This window comes from Oratosquilla oratoria, chromosome 27 (genome assembly GCF_046742065.1).
Source record: "Oratosquilla oratoria isolate Oo_2021 chromosome 27, ASM4674206v1, whole genome shotgun sequence".
NCBI lineage: Eukaryota > Metazoa > Arthropoda > Malacostraca > Stomatopoda > Squillidae > Oratosquilla > Oratosquilla oratoria.
Genome location: NC_134803.1, coordinates 51,724,288 through 51,746,608, shown reverse-complemented (window position 1 = coordinate 51,746,608; position 22,321 = coordinate 51,724,288). Strand labels below are relative to the sequence as shown.

The 22,321-nt window shown below is 43.3% G+C and overlaps 1 protein-coding gene across 3 annotated transcripts in view; it reads right to left on the bottom strand.

Annotated features, from left to right (window-relative positions):
* Arf6 (ADP-ribosylation factor 6) overlaps positions 1-19,992 on the bottom strand; it is a 41,646-nt gene extending 21,654 nt beyond the window's left edge. The window contains exon 1 of one of the 3 annotated variants that reach the window (XM_076210700.1): positions 19,839-19,992. In XM_076210700.1, coding sequence (XP_076066815.1) covers positions 19,839-19,976 — 138 coding nt within the window. In that variant the 5' untranslated portion in view covers positions 19,977-19,992. Of the gene's footprint in view, positions 1-10,069; positions 10,091-18,805; positions 18,890-19,838 lie in introns of those variants that run through there. The other 2 variants (XM_076210701.1, XM_076210702.1) reach the window with 2 other exon arrangements.
* Positions 19,993-22,321: the final 2,329 nt, after the last annotated feature.

The window sequence follows — 22,321 nt, the reverse complement described above, 5'->3', positions numbered from 1 at the left end:
CCCCCCCCCCCCAAAAAAAAATAAAAAATAAAAAAAAAATAAAAAAAAATCGCGGGAAAATGAAAGCGGCCCATCTTGTGGTACCCAGGAACAACGCAGCCTTCGAAGAAGCCAGCTCCCTCCATTAGGGGAGACAAAACGCCTTAAATTCTTTATCAGCCTTTGTTCTTAACCCGGGGAGCGTGACTAATTACAAAGGTCGGAGAGTTGTGCCCAAAAAAAAAAAAAAAAAAAAAAAAAAAAAAAAAAAAAAAAAAAGTGAAACGAACAGAACCACATTTCTATCAACAATAGACTATTTACTGATTTAACTTACTAGTCTAGTTAACTTCTGCTGCGTATTCATCTATTGATCTATTTATTTATTTTGGTGTTAGGAGTACTACTACGGGAGGGTAATAGAACAAGGGCAACAGCCATTCATCTTCTGTAAACTTTCACGGGGAATCGAATGAAGGCATTATATACTACAATTTTATGTGTTTGGTAGTTATCCCTACAGGTAAGAAGACAACCCCCAACTCCCTCCCAATCACCACCACCACCAATACGGTCATCTGTGAAGAACCTTGCTGACGTTATAGCCTGCGTCCGACACCCATTGTTCACAGCAGGACAACCTACAGGGTGTCGCAACCTTCGCAACCCGCCTACCTACCTGCCTGCCGGTTGTCCCTCGACTCTTCCCCTTGCCTCTCCTTGCCCGCCTTCCTAGCCGCGGACAATCGCACCTGTACCATATCCGCTTTCCTTAATGCCCCATCGCCGCAGAGAGCGGGGGGTGGGGGAGGGGGGCTGGCGTTTCCCGCAGCTGAATAAAATCGCCTGACAACACACCAAACACGTGACAAAAACTGAAGCTCCAACAGCTCCAAATAACTTCCGTTTTATACTAAATTATCGACAGTTGTCACTGGTGACAACTCGGAAACTCGTCGCCAGGCGATTTTATCCAATAAGAGAGGTTCCAGCCGTCACGAGCAACTCTTCCACTGCCATTTACGAGTTACATGTTTGTTCTACTAGTTGCCGCCAGCCACAGAAAAAAAAATAATAAAAAAGAGAAGAAAAAGAGAGAGAGAGAGACGGCAAACACGGAAGAGGCCAGGATCAATAGTCTTTAACCCGAGGCGGCGGCATCAATGGAGAGGAAGAAAGAAATAAAAGGAAATTCTTGTCTTAATCATGTCGTGATTTCTCTGTTCCTTCTTGCACCTAAGAAATGCGAACTACACGGTTCGTAAAGACATGATCTCACTCTGTTTGGGTTGTACAGGTATGACCTAAGCGTGGAGACAAGGACAATGTAAGTAGGAGGGTAGAGACACTGGGGGGTTGCGAATGGTGGGTAGGATAGGGGTACAAGGGCATGGTGGTGATGTGTGGTGATAGTGTGTGTGGTTCAAGAGCTCTTGTTCCGGGCAAACACGAACACACACAGACACCAAATCTCTCTTCCTCCCTCCTCTTCTTCCCCTGCAGACCTCTTTGCTCGTGGTCTGTTACCAGGGTCTGGTAAGAGCACCTGCCGAAGCCACAACAGACCGTCCCCCCCCCCTCACCAACCTCCCCGCAAGATGGAGGCGGTGTGCGTGCGGGGGTGGGTGTGGTGTTGGTGGGGGGGGGGACACTGCACTGCGCATACAATACGGAGTCGCCAAAGCCAGACTTTTGGCCCCAAAGAAACAACAAAAACCAGAACGCTACAGCTTGTCAAAATCAGGCGATTTCAACCACGAGAGAATATTTCAGTATTTGTCACCAATAACTAATGTGATCTGCATTACATTTAGTTTCATGGAAATTAGTCTCCATAAAATATCTACTGCATAAAACATGCAATTGATATCCAATATCGGGAGGGAGAGGGAGAGATTAGGAGGACGAAGGAACTGTGTACTCTTAAATACCATACGATACTTTACCCTTCACTATTCCTACCGTCAGGTGATTTCATTAAGATATACGAATACAGACACCCATATCTCGATTAAATATTTATAATTTCTATCCAGTCTCCCTTACAAAGGGAAATACGGGGTTTTATGTATGTAGAATTTTGACTAACCCGGCCACCGATCTCGTAGTAAAGGGGTTAAGGTTGGGATGGAAGATCCAGTGAATTGGCTACTGGGCCTGGTTAGTCAACGACGGGTTCAGTCAGTTCTGGGTGGGTTTCTGGGATTCGTCTATTGACCGGATCCGTGTAATATCATATCACGAACCAGTCCTCACGACAGAAGCAGAAAAAAAGAGGATGGAGAAAAGGAAGATAAAGAATAAGAAGGAAAAGAAGTATAAGTAGTAGTAGTACCAGTAGTGTTATCGTGATCCAGAATATCCATTAACACAGCGTACTCATGTTTGTAAATACACCGTAATTCAAATAATAAGTATTTGTTTGTCTGGACCTGCATCCCCCTCCCCTTCCTCTTCCTCCACTCCATCGCCCAACGGTCGCTCGCTTCCATGTATACCGTGGCTCACGCCACGAGTCCCTTAGCTGTGATCGAGGTCATCACCTTTGCCCTGGGTGTTAGGCACTTCGAAGGCAAATAGAAGTCAATGGAATCTGTTGTGTGCGTGTGGTAAAGGGGGTTATTACTAGGTGATTTGAGACGATAAATCACAACCACAACAACGGCAACATCGCACGACCACTGTACCACGAGAGCCAACCCCACCCCCACTGACTACATATAAATTTATGTAGCTCTTATTTTAGTGAATTTAGTTACATTCCTACGAGCTAGAATCACGAAGCATCCTTTAACGACTGGAATACTAATCTACACTAAAAACAATGACAGATTACTCTTAAATTCCGCTCTCCTTAAACCTCTCCCCCTTCACCACCTCTTCGGGGAGACACTGTCCCTGTGGACAGAACGGTTGGTTATCGTCGACAAAAGGTCACCACCTGCAGCAACACTCTTATCTCAATGAACGGTGGTGTCACGCCAGTGTAACTCTTCGACAAAGCACCGTTGTGTCTCTGTCACCGATGCTCCCACCCTCACCGCACCCTTCACGATAGCACGCACGCCAACACAACGCGTGAGGCGACGGCTGACTTCTGGAGTGAGGGAGGGGGAGGGGGGAGGGCGTGAATGGTATAGGATGGGAGGGAAGACACACACACACGCACATGATAGGAAAGGGGATTGCAAGGGAGGTGGGAGAAGAGACAGGAAATTGGTACTACAAACTGAGGATTCAACCGGAAGACAAGCGCAGAATAAATTTGGCACAGACAGGAAAGACAAGACAGAAATTGGACGCGTGAGAAACGAACAGGAACAGTAGACGGGAGCGAGAAAGAGAACGATGTGGATGAAATGCACAGGAACAGCCTGGAAGGAGAGGATGGGAGGGAGAGATGGTAGGCGGTTCAAAAACCAGTTCCAGTTGCTCCGCACCACCGACTAATGGAAGACCCGTTGTCAACCCCACCCGCCCACTCACCCCTACACACCACCACCATCTCGGTCGCGTTGAGTAAACCAGCAATGACTTGCCCTTTCTTGGAAATCAACGGTCCACAAATATCATTACTCCCGGTGGCAGCCAACGTAATATGACGACACCGTTTTGTATAGGCTCAATAGTTGGAACCAAGAAGATACAAATAACCAAGACATACGTAAATTAATGAAAATCAAACGACCGAAAGTTAATTACAATGCGTTTTACGATATACAAATTAATCATCATTCTGACCGTTATTCAAATTTGTTCCAGCCGCCATCTGCAGGCGACATGACGTAAGCGAGGAAGCTTCAACGTAGGGAAACGGTGCAACCCACGCAGATGAACACTTTCGAGGGAATTCACCAACACTGGATAATCCCCAGGTGACTTCATACAGGCAAAAGTAACGTTCCGAGCAGGAGAAGGGTGATGATGACAACAAATACATACATACACACACACACACACACACACACATATATATATATATATATATATATATATATATATATATATATATATATATATATATATATACCAAAGGCTACCTCCCCCCTCACAAGGGAGGTAGCCAAAGTCAAAAGGCATAATTTCACTCGCACCCATTCCACCCCTCCCTCCCTCATTTCATGGCTCCTCCTCGATGACGTGTCATCTCTGGATCTTGCCCATCGCCTCTCCGTCCCTTCATGCAATAATAACATTGAAGACGGGGACAAAATCCCTTCGGACTGCATCAAGATATCATTCCCACATAACCATTCTCTATCCCGCCATCCCCCACCCACTCCCTTACATGTATCGAGTATCATCCATACACATCCATTCTCCACTTTGCCCTATCTTCTGCCTTCTCTTCTTCCTCAACAGACATCTCCCTCCCGCTCAATGCCCCCTTCACCCCATCCATCCACCTCATTCTCAGTCGTCCCCTTATATTCACTCCATTCGCTTTTGCCTTCTACACTTTTTTTAATCATCTTTTCTCACTCATTCCTTCCATGCGTCCAAACCATCCCAATACTTCATCAACCTCATCTCCCTTTCTATCCCTATTCTCCTCCTCGTTTCTAACTCAACTCAACCTTCCCTTACCATACTTCTCAGACATTTCATCTCAAAACACATTTAAATTCTTCCTCTCTTATGCTCCGTGTCTCTGCCCCAGGCAGTGCTGTTGGCACAATCACCCCTTCATACAATCTCCTCTTAGCACCCAATCCCAAATGTCTATTTACCATTACACTTTTTAATCCCCCAAGGCACTTGCTTGCTTCTCTCGCTTTAAAATCTACCTCCAACTTCACTCCTCCCTTTCTCGTCACATGCGATCCCAAGTGATATAAACTATAAAAATAATTATAATAATAGTAACAACTATATTTTTCAGTTTCAATTGTAGAAAACCTGAACTCCCAGAGAAGCAAGAGCCAGCTTTGGCGAGCGCTCTTTACTATTATGAAATAACTTCTATTAGAAAACAACTTCAGTACCTATACTTACGGAAACTAGATTTTATAGATTACCTACTAAGACACCTAAGGTTACCTAGAAAATTAGGTCAAGCTCTATTTTCTAGTGGTAGACAGCCTTCGCCAGGAGAGACGAAAAGTTTTGAAAGTACGATCCATTGACCTCTCTGAGGAGAAACGTTAGACTGCGATGTACTGCTCAGTGGCATGCATCCACGTGATACAAGTACACATGGGGTAACAAGTACATATACACTTTTTTTTTTGTACTTTTGTAATAAAAGACTGTCTTATGGTAATTCGCCGTAGTCACGCTGGGCCTCCTACTGTAAGTGACTCATCCATCACGTCACAGGATACGACGGTGCTAATGAACTCCCTTTCTTACCGGGGGGTACTTTTAATCTTAACATGACTATCGTCAGGTGATTTTATTCACCTACGAGGCACCTCTTCGATACTGAAGATGCTAGTAATTACATTATATCTATGTAATCAATAACTTTGGGATATTACTGACAGCCCTACGGACAATTCACGCAACAGTACATCTGGAAATCTCCACTGATTCCACGGTATCTCCATTACACTGCCTGTCTTATTTTCCTGTCCCAAGCTGCCGTCAAACGATTTAATTCATCTCCGTGGCAGTCACTCGACGTCCCCCGGTTGCCATCTGGGTTCCTGCACCGGATGTGACGTCACAATCTGACCACAACGGGCGTTTTATTCAACGCCGCTCATAATCACCCAATCTAAAGGACACCTCATTTTAAATGTAATCATTAAAATGACGCGTGTGGGGGTCACTGTGATAGATATGTTTCTATATATCCTACAAATATAGCAGATGTTTTGAAAATGATCGCTACTATTGAACAAAGGAGACGGGAAATGAGAACAAGGAGAGGAAGACGAAGAAAAATAGAAAAATACGAAGAGGAGGGAAATAAGTAGAAGAACGAGTACAAGAGGAGAAAGAGGAAGAAAAAAAATTTGAAGAACGTGAAGAAGAATGGGGAGAAAGAAAAGGCAAAACAAGAAGAGGGGGAAAAGGAGAAGGAGAAGAATAGGTAGGAAAGTTAGTTTAAAACGCTTCTCCATATCCCCCCCACCCCCCACCCCACGCAAAGATAGACCTCACAAGCCACACAAGGCTCGTAACCGCTGGGACATACGATCTTCCTACGCTAAGACTAATCACATGCGGGGTGCCCACTTCCATTACACAAGGGCAGATCGTATCTCGCCCAAACATCTTCCCTTATTAAGACTTAAAACCTGGGCTACAGGCAAAGTGGCCGGGCTAGTAGACCAATAATCTGACAATTCCTTCACATAAAGGCAGGGAGCATCACGACACAAAGATCAAGCCAGTGACCCATAGAGTAAAATAATGATCACTGTATACAAGAACTAGGATCACGTTTACATGGGCATTGCGGACAGGCTAGCACACTAATGCCTGTAACTAGCTCCCTGGTCTACTCTATACTAGCCTGTACCCGTGGAAGGAGAGTACCCGCAGCAGGCTGGTCCTGCTGGTGGCAAGCCTAACAACCCCAACGAAGGCGAAAAATGTAGTTTATTGGGGGAAGGCGGGTAGGAGAGGCGCCTTCCAACTTCGAACCACGACTCATGAATATTTACTCCTTTTAAAACTATTCCAATTGTTCAATCGTGAATGCGCTTACCTGGTTACTATCATATCCTCTAAACTGGGGAAAATTTGGATTCAACTCTCCCTCTTCATGGTTATTGATTTTCTAATTTGTTCTGGGCGTCGCCAGTCGATTTTATTACGCCGAGGGAACCAAACCTATAGTGGTGGGCTTCGTGTATGCCTCCATATGTTTAAGCCCAGGGATTCAACAAAATTTCACACGAACCCCATACTGTAACACTAAACAAAATCGCTAAACATCCACTAAATCCCACTAGATTTCTGTATGTGACACCCCTCCCCACCCTCACCCTGAACCCAGGTTAAAAATCACTGCCTAGTCAATATCAACTGATCATAACTGATTTAACTGAAGTACGTATCATCGAGCAACAACCTCACCATTATCGAGTGGTCAACGTTATCTTCAGTAAACCTAACCATGTTATCTTAGCCATATCTTTTCCTGGTTATCAGCGGGACATTAAATTCCGTTTAGGGGGGGAACTTCCCCACTGATAATATCAGTTGCTTACTCACGGACAAATTTAATATTAAAATAACCGAAACAATCCCGTGACCAAGTTTTGTTGAAGGTGACACCACATTCTACAGTGAATTTAGTCAACCTTAACGTTAACGCACATGCAGTGAAACAATATTGAGATAACGTGAAAATAATGCATTGCAATCCCATGAGACAGTGACGAATGAAGTGTAGTGCCGTGAGATCGTGGTTGACCACAATGGCGGCCTTGAGAATGGTGACACCCGGGATTCCCTGAAAAGTCTCTCCAGAGAACTTCACCGAGCAAAGAGGTTCTTCCTGCAGGATACGGACGGGAAGTGTCCCCTTTCTTGCCAACACTTTCCTTCTGAAGGTGAAACAACAAACACACACACACACACACAGCCCTGGGCGGTCCGGGTTCGAATCCCGCCTAGGGCTGAAATAATTTCAGTATCGCCGCGCTGCGAGTTATTACTCCAGCACTAGTGGGCGGGAAGTTGGGTGTGTGTGTGTGTGCATGTAAGATCACAGCATTACCCACAGATCGGTCATACAAGCTCTGAGCTCTCACCCGGGAGGTTAATAACTGTCGATCACGAGTGCAACACGTGGTCCACGACCATGGTAACATACACTCGATGGCGCAGTTGGTACAGTTCCCGGCTGCCACTACGGCGGTCCGGGTTCGAATCCCGCCCACGGCTGAAATAATTTCAGTGTCGTTGCGCCGGGAGTCGTTACTCCAGTAATCGCGGATGGGGAGTTGTGTCTGCGTGCTTGTAAGGTCACAACATTACCCAAAGATCGGTCATATATGAGTTCTGAGCTCTCTTCCGAGGGAAATAGATGTCGATCACGAGTCCAACACGCGGTCCAAAGACCATGGTGAATCACACACACACACATCCTAGCTGAATAAAATTGCTTGGCGGCAACTACAGTGAACGATTAAACTTAGTTTAGAGTAATATTTTTATAGTCAATGATATATTGCAAGCACAACATCCGGGTGGTGTGTGTGTGTGCGCGCGATGAGTTTTACAAGTGAGACTTCTGAAGGAAAGACTAATATGTGCAATAGAAGAAATTGGGAACAGACCTGTGAACATTCGTCCAGTGGAAAGGTGGAGAAATTAACGGTGGTATAATAATAATAATAATAATAATAATAATAATAATAATAAGATAAAAAGTAATAATTTTTTATATAAATCCTTGAAAGGGAAAGATTTATATAAATATTTTTTTAAGAATACCAACGTAAGATTCTTCCGGAGGTATTCTTAAAAGAAATCTTTCCCTCCCAAGGATTTATATAAAATTTATATGGAATATTTTCTTAAGAATACCACCGTAAGTACTTATGGTCGCTGACCAACACCAGATATTCGCTGTTCAAATCCGGTATACGACAGAAAGATCAGAAGTCATGAGTTCGTTCCACGGGCGAGTATTGATCTCATCACATTGTGTTATTTCGTTGAGATTTATGACTAACGATTTCATTCCGTGTTTAGCGCTGAAAAGTTATCCACAACTTGATGTATGCCAGCTGGTTGTGGTCTTGACATCAACACAAACATGAAAGAAATATCACCAATAAGCACAGGTGTATACAATACGGCTGTTAAAATGTACATGTGTTAAGTGTGCTACTTTATATATATATATATATATATATATATATATATATATATATATATTATATATACACACACACGTATACCATTAATTGTACATGCATAAATCAAGGTACAAATGAAAAGTTACGTAATTTCCCTTCAGACAGAAAATCGATATGACGTCACGAGATATAACAATCAACTGTCTCGACTTGACTTGCACATTCATCAGCCCCAAATACCATGAAACGACTGCATGTATGGTCTATTGATGGCATACCACTGTTGGATAACATATCTAAAATGCGCAATCAGGCTTCTCTTGCATGTTAATTGTCTGTCACTTGGCAAAGCCATTTATATGAGTACAGTAAATACCGAGTCTCGTTCCCGCCAAAACATCAGATCTATCAACATGCTAAGTGAAAAATTGAACACCATTTTACATTGCGTAACAATATCACGCCTTTACGTTAACATCAACGTGTAAACTATTAAAGATAATATACGAAGACTGGTGCATCTCTCATTACACATAAGCAGTGTCACATTTGGCAGATGCGTGAAAGAATTCAACAACAAATATATAGACTCCAGGCATACCAACCGATGACCAAAAGCCAGCACATACTCTCACAAATCTGACCGCACAAAAAGTCTAGCTATAAAAAAGAAAAATGAAGCGCTACCGAAGTTACAACATATGGCTTGTTATACTGTCAAAATATAACGTGTTCCAGACGCCAAAGTGATATCGAACGAAACTGAGCGAAAGTTGGCTGCCCTGCTAACTGGGCTGCGTTCAAATATTATTACCGGTCTGCAGCGACGTGACCACTACAATACCACGGTTTGGTTTTCATCATATCAATCGCACGAGCAATACATACCCAATAAACCATCAAGCAGAGCACATGCAAACCTTAAGACTGTCAGAATCTTTCGAAGATTTATCTTACCAGATACTGCAGAAAACCACTTTAACTTACACCCGAGCACTGCACTTATCAAACACAAATTCTTAGTAACAGCACAGTACAGCTTCGAACTAGAGGGCAGTAAAAATAACTTTTATCAGCAAGCCCACCATTCATATCAAACACTAACACGTTCGAATATATATATATATATATATATATATATATATATATATATATATATATATATATATATATGATATATATGTGTGTGTGTGTGTATGCCAAAAGCGCATCTGATAACACGCAAGCACATCCGATAACTGTACCCTTCATGTCACGTTCCATTCCACAGAAGTCAACTTTTGAAAACAGACCTGTTGAGGTCAGTGTACGACACACAGCTCACACACCTGCCAACGCAGTCCAAGACAACACAACACTTGAGGAGCTGCCACCTAAGTCTGACAAACTGCGGAAAGAGTCGAGTAATGATAACTCGAAAAAAATGCCGCCACAGTGGAGAAAATTCTCGCACCACCGGCTGTGACGTCATAGCATCCGGTTTATTTCGTAGAAGAGGTCGACACAGTGTGCGCGCGTGCACGAAACAGTACTGCAAGATGTCGTGTAACACCCGGACACCTGAATCTGATCCCTGACACAACACAAATAAGCAAATATACTTTTTTTTTGTTACGTTAACAATTTTGTTAATAAGAAGTCACTTCACCTAAGAGAAGCCACGGCATATAGAAATTAATTAAATATTATCACTGGACGGGATACACTACTCAACTGTAAAGCAATGCAAACTATCGTTATATTATTTTATTCCGTTGAAGGAAGCCCACACCGCTGAAGTGTTAAATAATAAATCTATATAAAATTAAGAACTTTATTCCGGCTAGCACAAAGAGAATTCATTCAGCTCAGAAAAGAAGGCCGGGCAAGAGTCTTATTAACTCTTTTCGTACTTTTGATATTTTATCCTTAATGACGTCAGGCGATTTCATTCAGCTATAAAGAAGCCGTGGGTGGGTTTACTTTTAAGACTATAATACGCAATCATACTAGCTATTAAAACAAAAATTATACACACAATGAAATCGGAATCACATGTTTACACACGTAGAATACGAGTAGTGTGTGCACAAGGAACCTAATGTTATTGGGAGGACGTGCGAGCAATATCAAAACGGGCATGAAAGAACAATTGAGCGCGCAAAATTGTATGTCTGTTTGTTTATTATCATTTGCTTGATTTTCACTTATTATAATGTCTCAATGTATTATTTACTATTTACTGTTTATTATTTATTTTATATATCTATAGTATTTTTACTTATCTATATATTTATTTATCATTATTGTTTTTTATGCATTCGACCTAGTTATGGACCAAAAGGTCTCCTGTTGACATGCTCCCCCTTTGTAATCCTTCTTCGTCACACACACACGAGTACTTCGGAGGCAAGCTGAGGCATTCGCATGAAACGCCCGAGTGTCATAGCTTCCTCTGATGGAGGTAAACATTCCTCGAGTGAAGCGAATAATTAGAAAGACTCCAAGGAGGTCCGGTGGAGGTCTGCGAGGGAAGGGAGGAGGAGGAGGAGGGGGCGACGGGAGGGCGTAAGGCCGGCTCCACACCGAGCCTCGTGTAGCGCTGCATGATGCAGTTGGCGGTGCTGAGTGCAGCGCCGTGTGTATACACCATCTGTCAGCATTGACAGTGTGACACTGGTGATGGACAATGTGGGCACTCGGCACTGCCTCTTGTTGTGCTACACGAGTCTCAATGTGGGCCCAGATTTACTGTTGTCTTGCTTAGCGTACGGAAGGACCCAAAATATCGAACGCAAATACACACAAACCATGGTTGTTTTCCCTCAATAGTCTACTTATTTTGGGTTCGTATTTCTTGAGACTAACAAATTACATCTAAAAGGTTCTGACGAAAAAGTCTACATTAATAATATGTGGGAAATACTCCTGGAAATTAGCAAAATGTCGAGGAAATATTTTGTCTTTCATAAACGCATTCCATGCATGTACGCGCTGATCCCCCTTGGCTAGGTTCCGCTCGGCCCGATCACTCACAAGAGGGAGTGTGAGCTTCAAAGAACAAACGGATTACACACACACACATCAGAACATTAACTTATTTACTCACAAGTGAAGCTTTATAAATATTGTTCTGGCTGACAGGTAACGATTTATTCCAATAGAGGTGGGAACCAGAACAAAAATGGGATATATTTTTCATAATGACACACGAGTGCGTATGCACACAGAGGTTGCAGAATCTATTAATGCTCAAATGCCCGGATATTACATAATTTAATTTCCATCTATTAAATCACATTTGTTGTATCGGGGGTTTGGTACACACACACACACACACACATATATATATAATACACGTGTTTCCACGCGTTTTCTTCTACATATAAACCCTGACATATATTGGGCCGTGATGATATCAGTGAACGCCTTCTACCATCACAAAGTAGTCTTACTCTAGCTCTCTAGTCTATCAGCCTTACTATATTATATATAAAATATATATTCGAACTCCATATGAATAGTCAAAAGAGTTAATATAAATTACATGTTGCCATGGTAGTAAGTATGATCCTTCATGACGTCTTCCTGAGAAGAAGACAGATAATGAGAAGAAGAAAAGAAGAAAAAATACGATCCTTCGTGACCTCCTCCTGAGAAGAAGACGGAGACGGAAAAGGAGGAGGAGAAGAAGAAGAGGAAGGAGGAGGAGGAGGAGAAGAAAAAATAAAACAAAAGAGCCGGGAGATGAGGTCCTGCCTTCCCGGATGGAGGAGAGCAAGACCGGACGGACAGAAATCCCTTCCCAGCGGGATTTCCGGTTCCTGGTGTGGGCAGAGGACGCATCCCAACGTCAGGACGGAAGGTCATCACCCTCATGGACATTACTGTATTTCTGTCTGTCGTCTGGCATTTTATTAACCCGAGGAAACATGTTAATTGTGGCAGTACTATTTTATCCACAAAGGCCAGTTGGGATTACACATCTAATGAAGTCCATGCTACTGTGATTTATGATGATAATTATAACAACAACCATGGCAAAAATAAACAGATATAAATAAACATAAAAATAAGTAATAATACCGGTAACAATAATATATATCAAAAGGTGGGTCACATGAAGAATCGTCACCCCATGAGTTCCTACCTGAAGAATTGTCACCCCAGTACGCCGAATATCAACAGTAGGATAAAGATTGGGTTAGATTAGGTTGAATGAGGGTTATGTTTACTGTCATCAATTCATACAACCGAAGAATCGTAAGCCCAGGATGGCCCACGTGAAGAATTCTTACCCTAGAATAGCACACATCAAGAATTGTCACCCTGCCGAAGTCTAGGGTGACGATTCTTCAAGTGATCCTATATTCCTTTGTGCTGGTGTATAAAACGGAGGGGGGGGGGTGAATTGGTGGTGTGTGTGTGAATGAGGAAAAGAGGAGAGAACAGTCGAGTGAGAGGAGACGGCGGATAGGAGAACGAGACCGGGTGGGAACAGAAGCAAAAACGCGAAACAAGAATGGGTCGAACAATAAAGCAAGTGATGGACGGGGAACAGGAGTAGCATAACACAGGACGAATGTTGCAGGGGGGGAGGAGGAGGAGGAGGAGGACCAAAAAGGTGAGAAGACGTGTAGCTGCGGCCGAAGCCGCCACCTCAGCGTTCTATTTTTTGGGGCTGGTAACTGTCACTTCTGGAAATCGAAGAAGAATGCGGGAATCGAACCCACAACTAACAATCGCGGGACCAGCACGCTTCCGATGAAGCACCACCGTAGCGAGGATGGAAATGGAGGATGAGGAATAGAGAAGGGAGGGGAGGTAGAGGAGGAGGAAGTGTAGGGTGACAATAAAAGCGTGTGCAGCAAATATACTGAAAGGAAATATAATATCGATGTCAACTATATCCGGGTGAGGGCGAGGAAGGAAGAAGGTGGGGTAGGCAAGCGTATCATAGATGTCGACAGAGTACGTGAGAGAGTGAGAGATGTGTGAAGGGCTGGTGAGATGGTGGGGGGGAGCGATCGTTATGGGTGAGATGCTGCAAGAATAGTGTTTAATCTGAACGGAGGGGGAACAACCACTCTCGCTGTGTTTTATGACTTCTAGATGCCGCTAATATGAGACGAATCCCAACCGAAGACAACACCCTACGAAACGAAAGAGTCGAGCCAGACCCTTTGGTCGCCTTTTTTTCGTATCCTTGCCCCAGCTGAGTACGGCTTTCTATAAAGGACAGGTGCGAGGGGGGAAATGAAAGAAGCGGAGAGAGGACGGCAAGGGGAAATGTTCAACAACACGTGCTAGGGGAGTGGGTGAGGACTCAAGCTATGCTTTATATATGAATTTCATTTTGGCTGTCGCCAGGGTATCTCTATTCAGCCGAGAACGAAGAGTGTAACCAATACAGAGCGGGAAGATAGAGATAGAATATGGAAATCCATTACAAAGAGGACTTCACCTGCTGGTCGTGAGGGGAAAATGTGAAAAAGTTGAGGTGGGGGAGAAGGGGAGGCTGGACACAGGATGTGAGGGGAAGGGACAAAAGATGCAAGGGAAGAACAACCTGAAACATATAAACAAAAGGTGGAGGGGACAACGACTGGAATAAACACACACGCAAACAAATTATTAAGGGTTAGGAGACAGAAAGAGAAAGCGAGATAAATGTGTAAAGGTGAAGGAACAAATAGAGAGCGAGACAGACAGACAGAGAATCTCTATGTATAGACCCTGAATAAATTAGTCCAAACCGTCTACGGAATCGACATGACGTCACATCCTGTCGACATTCTGTGATCTGGGGCAAGGAAACGGCAACATTACGTCACTCACACGCTTACTGACGGGTCATACGAAGCTAGTTCGATTCCACAGTTTCAGTGGTCTATTTACAAACAGGAATTTTTAACTTCCATGAACCATAAACACCTTTGCCAACATATTATATTCATCTATCAATTATCAATTTTGAACTATAATTCTTTGAGTAAAAATCAATGACTAACCCCCCTCTTCAGACGCAGGAATTTGTTTAAAAGACGAAACATACCATAGCAAAATAATCACCTTTAAGAAACACTTTCACAGAAACGCAAGTGTATACGCAATTTTAAGCTCATTGCTGACACGATATATGCCCTTGTACTCTGACTGCCGCCAGGCGAATTAGATAACCACGCCAACCCTTCGAAAGTGATGGGGCCTGAATAACTCCATGGAGCCTTTCCGTATCGAAAGGCATTTTTCCCTTTTTTCATTCCGCCTGTCAATCTATTTCATCTATCTTTACGGCACCCCATACAAAGGGAAACATGGGCTACTACAGAGGGAGGGAGGGGAGGAGCAATGATTAACGACTAAGTAAAACACAGAGGGAAAAGGGATAACAAAACGATCACTGGTTTAAGTCGACATGAATGTTGCCAGATGCGCAAGATAGCGCGCATTGTTCTTCTCGAGTGACGTCATGACGCCCAGCCGTTGGCAAGTCATGACGTGAGGATTGCAAGCCCTCTGCCATCGAGGTACTGCCACGAAGTTCAATAAAACAGGCAGACGACACACAATAACAGAGAAAAGTGTTACCCGACACGGTAAATATCAAGCAAGATATACAGCCAGATTTAAAATTTCGTAAACTACCTTACGTTATACCTACGGTGCTATCTTTAGATTACACTACAAACGTTGCATAACAACCATGATGCAAACCTGCCTGATAACCAGAACCATACCGAAATTGCTAAAACAATATCTACGAAACAATCTATCTAAATAAAGAGAACTAACTTTGAAATAAAAAAAATCCTGGTGTACAATACAACCCAGGAAAAATGAACACAAAAAAATGAAATCGTGGATTCTCGCTTATAAAAGACTAATCTTATTTCTGGGCACCCACTTTCGTAACAAATGTCACTTTTTTATTCTAGCCTAGTCGCTGCCAGGCTATTCTCATCATCTCACCTCTACTGCGCCAACCGTTACCAAACTTGAACTTGTCTACAAGTTTCGTTTATATCACCCACTTCTGGTCTATACACTTTTTCCCCTAAACTTTTTTATGTGTTCGGGCAATATTTTACTGCCGTTGGGGGCACATAAAAATAGATGGGTACAGTTTCCCAATTCTACCCTTTTTTAAGTTAAAGTTTATTGAGTAGAAAGGCTTGGGAAGGGGTGGGGGTGAGTGTAAGGGGAGAAAGTTTTAAGAAGAGGGACAGGAGAGTAAAGACGTGGGCGACATTCGTGGTTTAGTAAATTATAAAGATATGGTTGTAAATCATGAACTCCCTTGTCATAAGTACGGGATCTTATGAAAGGACATTTGGCTTTGGCGGTTGGGACTCGCCTTTGCGTCATGATAAGGAGTCGAGCCCACGCGCCTGACCTCCCTAAGCGGTTGCCAGATGCACGCGCCATGGCAAGTATGGAGTCTTAATAAATACATTTGTAGGTCGACAAGAAGACTTTCACCTCTTCCGTTTCAGCACTTTCTCCACTCCTTTTATGAGAGAGCAGGACCCAGCTACTCATCGTCCAACTAGTGCTGCATTCTGCCAACACCACAATACGTATTCATTATAGGTAAAAGGGTTCAATTTGCTTCTGATTTTCAATTGCACCGACAACTACAATGGAGATGAATTAAGATGGAAAAGGATCCAACACAGATACGAGATTTTTATTTTATTCCTGACGTTTGGAAAAAAAATCTTCAAGGGAACTTAAACGTACAGGAATCCAGTGTTGAACCATTAGGAATTCTCGTTAATCTCGGTTAACGCGGAGCCAAGTTTACGCTTGAAACTCGATAAACTCCATCATCAGACTTACCCGTGTTGCCTTAGGAAATTAGCTCTTAGAGTTATACCCCGATAAAGTGCCAATTTGGAAAGTTGAAACATGAGAAGGAAAGGGAAGGCAATAAGAACGCCCCAAGTTCCATCAACACTGACGTACATATTCCATTTGATTGACGCCAGGCGAATTTATTCAGCCAAGCCACACCTTTCGTCGTAGGTGTTTAGTCTATATCAACCATTTTAATATAATTCACTTCATATAATTCCGTCTACCGCCAGGATAGTTCATTCCCACCCTGCCGTTCCTCCTGTGGCGAAGGGAGGGGGAGGTAGTGGGGGGGGGGGAGTGCACGACAATGGGCGGCATGACAAGAACACAAGTGGAAGCGACGAAAGTAGACAGCAGCAATGATGGTGGATGAGGTAGGGAGGGAGGGAGAGGTGGGGGCAGGCAGTGAAGGCAAGATCACAAGAAAAGAGTGAAGTGTTGTGCAGAAATAATGAGAGAGAAATAGTTTGTAGTACAAGAAAGTGAGGACGGGAGTAAAGGAAAGAAAATAAAGTATGGATACAAAAGGAAAGATAGAAAAAAAAAACGAGGAGAAAGGTTAAGGGAGAGGTGATTTTATCTTGACAACATAAGTATCAGACCAGACTGCTTATTCGTTAAAGAAGTACAAAGCAACGCCCCTCAATAAAAAAAAAATCAGTGAAGCAATATCAATAAGGAGAGAATACAGAGAGCAAGTTCAGCGGAACAAGGCTTGACCATCCGCCATTCCTTACATGCCGACATCCTCCCCCCTCCACCCAACCTCCCTTCCTGCCTCATCCCCTCCACTTCCCACCCACCCTCAAATCCCCTGCTCACCCCCACCCCCCTATGTAAGAACAAGATCATAACCGTGAGAGAAGAGTCCTGTAGGCGCTCGCGGACATTCAGCAATGTTCACGGTGTCCAGAAAAGTTTCCACTGATACAACAGTCATTTGCACATTCAAAAACGCACGCACATAAGATACCCAAAAAGGCACGCATTCCAACACGGCCTCACTACAGTTCACTCCCTCACAGCCATGTACAGCCTTCTGCATTGTTATCATGCGTCCTCAGGCTATCAAACAGTTTGGTTACAGAAAGGAGAATTGAGTCTTACATCGATTACCCCGTTTAAACCGAGCAGTCACCGTCTGGTTGACTCCAGATGATGTCATTCATCCGTAAAGCACCTATGACACAAAAACAAAAACTGATCCGGTTACTCATTTACTTTTGTTGTCGCCAAGAGATTACCTTCAGCTATATAAAAAATACACACAGCGACTACATACAGGCAAAGATATACCATACAAACATAGCATCAAAGCACAGAAAGTGTTACAGTGAAAAGTGCACAGCGCGAGAGAAACGCCTAAATGTTTAACCAATTCCCCAGCCTAACATCAATATTCCAGGCGTCGCCTGCAAAAGCAGCAGCGTTCAATTACGAAATAGGGAGGCTGAGGAAGCTGCCCCAACACAAACTCCCTCACCGCCACCTCATTAAGTTTAGCCCGTACAAGCCGGCACGCGCGCGATATCAACATAATGCAAAAGCATGTTCTGGGTGCTGCCAGACGAGTCTATTCAACAAGGAAACACATTTTAATTGGGTCAATGGCTATCTTTACCCCGTGTCTCCTATACACTACATCTCAAAATAAATTTGCACAAAACAAGCGCACTTATCAAGCCGCCATCACTCTTATCGCCACCACGGCATCTGCTCCAGCATGCGTGGCCACTGACAATCAACTACAAGACAGCGCTGACTCATCAGCCCAAATGATCTCACGCTACCGCTATTTCACAACTCATCCCTAATCATGAAGTCCTGATCTTCCTAAACATGCGAACGGGCCATGGACATACTCGTCACCCTTTTCCAAAGGAGGGAAAGTCACACCGGCTACATACTCACACAACGTCGACTACGACATCACTGCATCATTTTCTCCACCATGACCAAAATATCATCACTTCAAAGAATGACATATCCATCTCACAACACCACGCATTGTCTCTTCAACATTGAAAACCTCGACCTAAGAGATGCACTGGTAGTCTGAAACCGGGGTTCCAGCATTCTAAGCCACTAAAATTCTAAACCAGCATTCTAAGCCACTCGACACAGCATTAATCCACACTGGCTTTCGTCTCAAATAATTACTACCGTTGTTCTTGTTCGACAGGCGAAAATGCACTCTTCACTTCCCACAAGACAAAGACACCAACCACAACAGCTGTCGCAGTTTCTGAGGACGCTGCAGCAGTAGTAGCAGCACCAGACACACTAGGCTTCATTTCCCAGGTACTTCATTTGGTGGGGAGTCAAAACGTCCAGAAGGGGGGGGGGGGCGTCCATAAGCTGATGACTATAACGTAATTCGATACTGACCGATAAGCTCTCTCACTTTATCAAAGAGCACAATATACACACTTTTTTCAGCCAGTGACGCTTCATGGCTTCACTGATGTTAACATACTGCCACCGTGTATAAGAATTTTTAACAATTTCAAGCTATCAATTATTTTTTTAAATTTAATAACATGGTCTTAAAACGAGTCTGACAATATTAACGTAAGTTAATAATCACCACCTATGGCCCCCTCCATCCACTCCACACATTTTTCCTGACACAGAATGTCCTTGGTTTCCATTACACATCACTTGTTCTGCGACCAGCCAGGCCTCTCGACGCCGGGAACATCTCCCAAGAGTTTGGGTATACATTATTCATTCCAGCACTCCTTCACAATTGCGATATATCTGTCCAGTCAATATTGGCTTATTGCAGTTTCATTTTTTTCAAGACTATTCACTGTACAATTACTGCAGCAGCCTGGTGATCTTATGCACCGGAGGACAACCTTTGAGCTGCTGAGGGAGGCTCTAAGTCTAAAGGTTAATAGCTCCTTACCTTCAGGCTTGCCCTTCAGGCCGCCAGGACTTGGTTCCCTGTACGTCCCCCTTCCTCCCATTCACTCCACCGGTCGTAACGAACACACCACTGCGAAAATGCCTGGATACGTTCACACGCGCACTGAGCCGTTCTTTTTCACACTAGCGGTGGCGAAGGAAAGTCATAACCTCCTTACACACAAATACACAAGCTCAAATACTAATACAAACGGTTATCGAAACATTCTCTTGTCTCGCCCGTGAAAGCGGCTTCAAACTAGGAAAAAATATTGGTAGGCCGTTATCGCCTCAGGCCTACGCCACACGTTGATCACTCTTTGACGACTTAACGTCACATCGACGTACCTTCACAAGCAGGCACACGCCGCCATGCCACGTGTAAGTCAATTCACACGTGCAACCAAGGAGAGGTCTGACGCGGCCCGTCCTCCCTCCTCCACGCTCTCCCGTCAACTGCACACGGACACGCACACGATCACACATACTCACCCAGCCAGCCTCGCCGTCTCCCCCTCTCCCTCCTTTTCCTCCTTCCCTCCTCGTTCCCGGTTTCTTGCAGGGGCGTAGCCATGAGGGAAAGATGACAGAAGAGGAGCGTGGGGAGGAAGAGGAGGACACACTTCGGCTCGTCGCTTACCTCTCCTTCCTCCTCTCCGTCCTCTTCCCTTTCCTCACTCTCCTTTCACTGGGGTCACTTTAATGGATGGGGGGGGGGGAGGGGGGAATGATGAGAACAAAAACCTGATGTATGTGGGAATGTAAGAGGTGCGAATAAGCTTGGGAAAGGAAGATGGAAATACTATTAATGACGGCCCCCCCACACTATGAATAAATGGTAGACAAAAATGTGAAGGAAAAAAGCAAAGAGAATTAAAGAGGTGGAGGAAAAGAATGAGAAAGTGGATATAAAGTAGGTGGTGGAGGATGCAGCACAAAACGGAGGAGGAAGAGAAAAGGACTTGAAAGAATGGAGTGTGAAAAGTACATCATTTTTTTGTGCCTAACTTTAGGATTCTTTAACTATAAAGTAATGTCGTAACACATTCGTAAAGATTAAACAAAAACCCACTGTGTTGGATAAGAAGAAATGAAATAAATTAATTCCATATATTTCGATCACGGACTGTGATCCTCTTCAGTGGAATACAGAAAGGTAGAGCAAAAGGCATGTCTTATATACAATAAAAATAAGGGACAAGGGTAGGATTCAGGTAGCGTCTAGTGCTTTGCGGGGCAGGTCACCCGCCTTCACCAACGATGGTAACACTTTGTTGACTGCCCAGGTGGTAATACAGTCAGGTGACCACTGCCCATATGATATATTAAAATTTGGAAATTTGTTAATCAAGGATGATTCTATTATTTTTCTTTTAAAACTGCATTTTGAATTAAAGATAATCTTTGCCTCATTCCAATCCATATGATGGCCTTCCTTGTCTACATGTTAGAAAACAGCGGAATTATGTTGTGCGTATCTAATTGAATTTTTATGTTCTTGCATCCTAGTATATACATCTCTACCTGTTTGTCCCCAATATACATTGTTACAATCAGAGCAAGGGAGTTTATACACACCTTGATGTATTTCTTCTCTAGGTCTTTGATGTACATTGACTATTTTCTTAAAAAAATTATTGGGATAACTAAAAACAATTTTAATATCTTCCTGTGGAAGAAATTGAGAAATGTCATTTAAGGACATTTAATACAGTTTTTGTCCCAACTGAAGTTCTTACTGGAATGGGAAGTGGATCCAAAGTAACTAATTTTGGCTTTACTTAGGGCTCTGTTTAGAAACCAATCAGGATACCATATTCTTTTTAATTGATTCCTGATGGTTTTTATCTCCATTTCCAAATAATGTGGACTACATAATTTCCAAATTTTAATATATCATATGGGCAGTGGTCACCTGACTGTATTACCACCTGGGCAGTCAACAAATTGTTACCATCGTTGGTGAAGGCGGGTGACCTGCCCCGCAAAGCACTAGACGCTACCTGAGTCCTACCCTTGTCCCTTATTTTTATTGTATATAAGACATGCCTTTTGCTCTACCTTTCTGTATTCCACTGAAGAGGATCACAGTCCGTGATCGAAATATATGGAATTAATTTATTTCATTTCTTCTTATCCAACACAGTGGGTTTTTGTTGAATTAGGATTCTTTGTTCAAATTATATGCATTCTCTTATGGCCCAACCTTAACGCTTTTCTCTCTCTGGTGTACACACACACACACACACACAAATACGAACAAACTCATTCAGTGACGAAGGAAATATCCATAAAATGCATATGCATGCACGCGCGTCAAATCACAGCCAACGGCCCCCATTCCTCTACCTCAACGTTTCTCAACCAGGGTTCCCCGGAACCCAAAGGTTCCGTAAAAGGTCCCTAAGGGTTCCGCGAGAACAAGTGAGATAAGCTAATGCACTTTAGTTTTTTATTTAACTTCATATACGTAATTTAATTAAACACACACGGCATATTCTTGGTTATTGTGATAATGTAATAGACATCATCCTATCTAACCTATTATTACGATGAAAATAAAATGAGAAATATATGGTATATGTGTTTTGTTAGATTTTATTTACTCGAGATGTTTGAGGGGGGGAGGGGAGGAGGAGGTTTCCAGAGAGGCTTCCTCCATCTAGATTTCCTTCTTCCGGAGGAACAAGATGAATTTCATCGTTGAATAAACTCGAGATCAAATGAGAGCCATCTCGCTCTGATCCTTCCCCCATTTGGAGTTTCGCCAGAACAAAATATCTCAAGTCACGTACCCGTAGTGCAATGGGGAGCTTGGGGGAGAGGAGTGT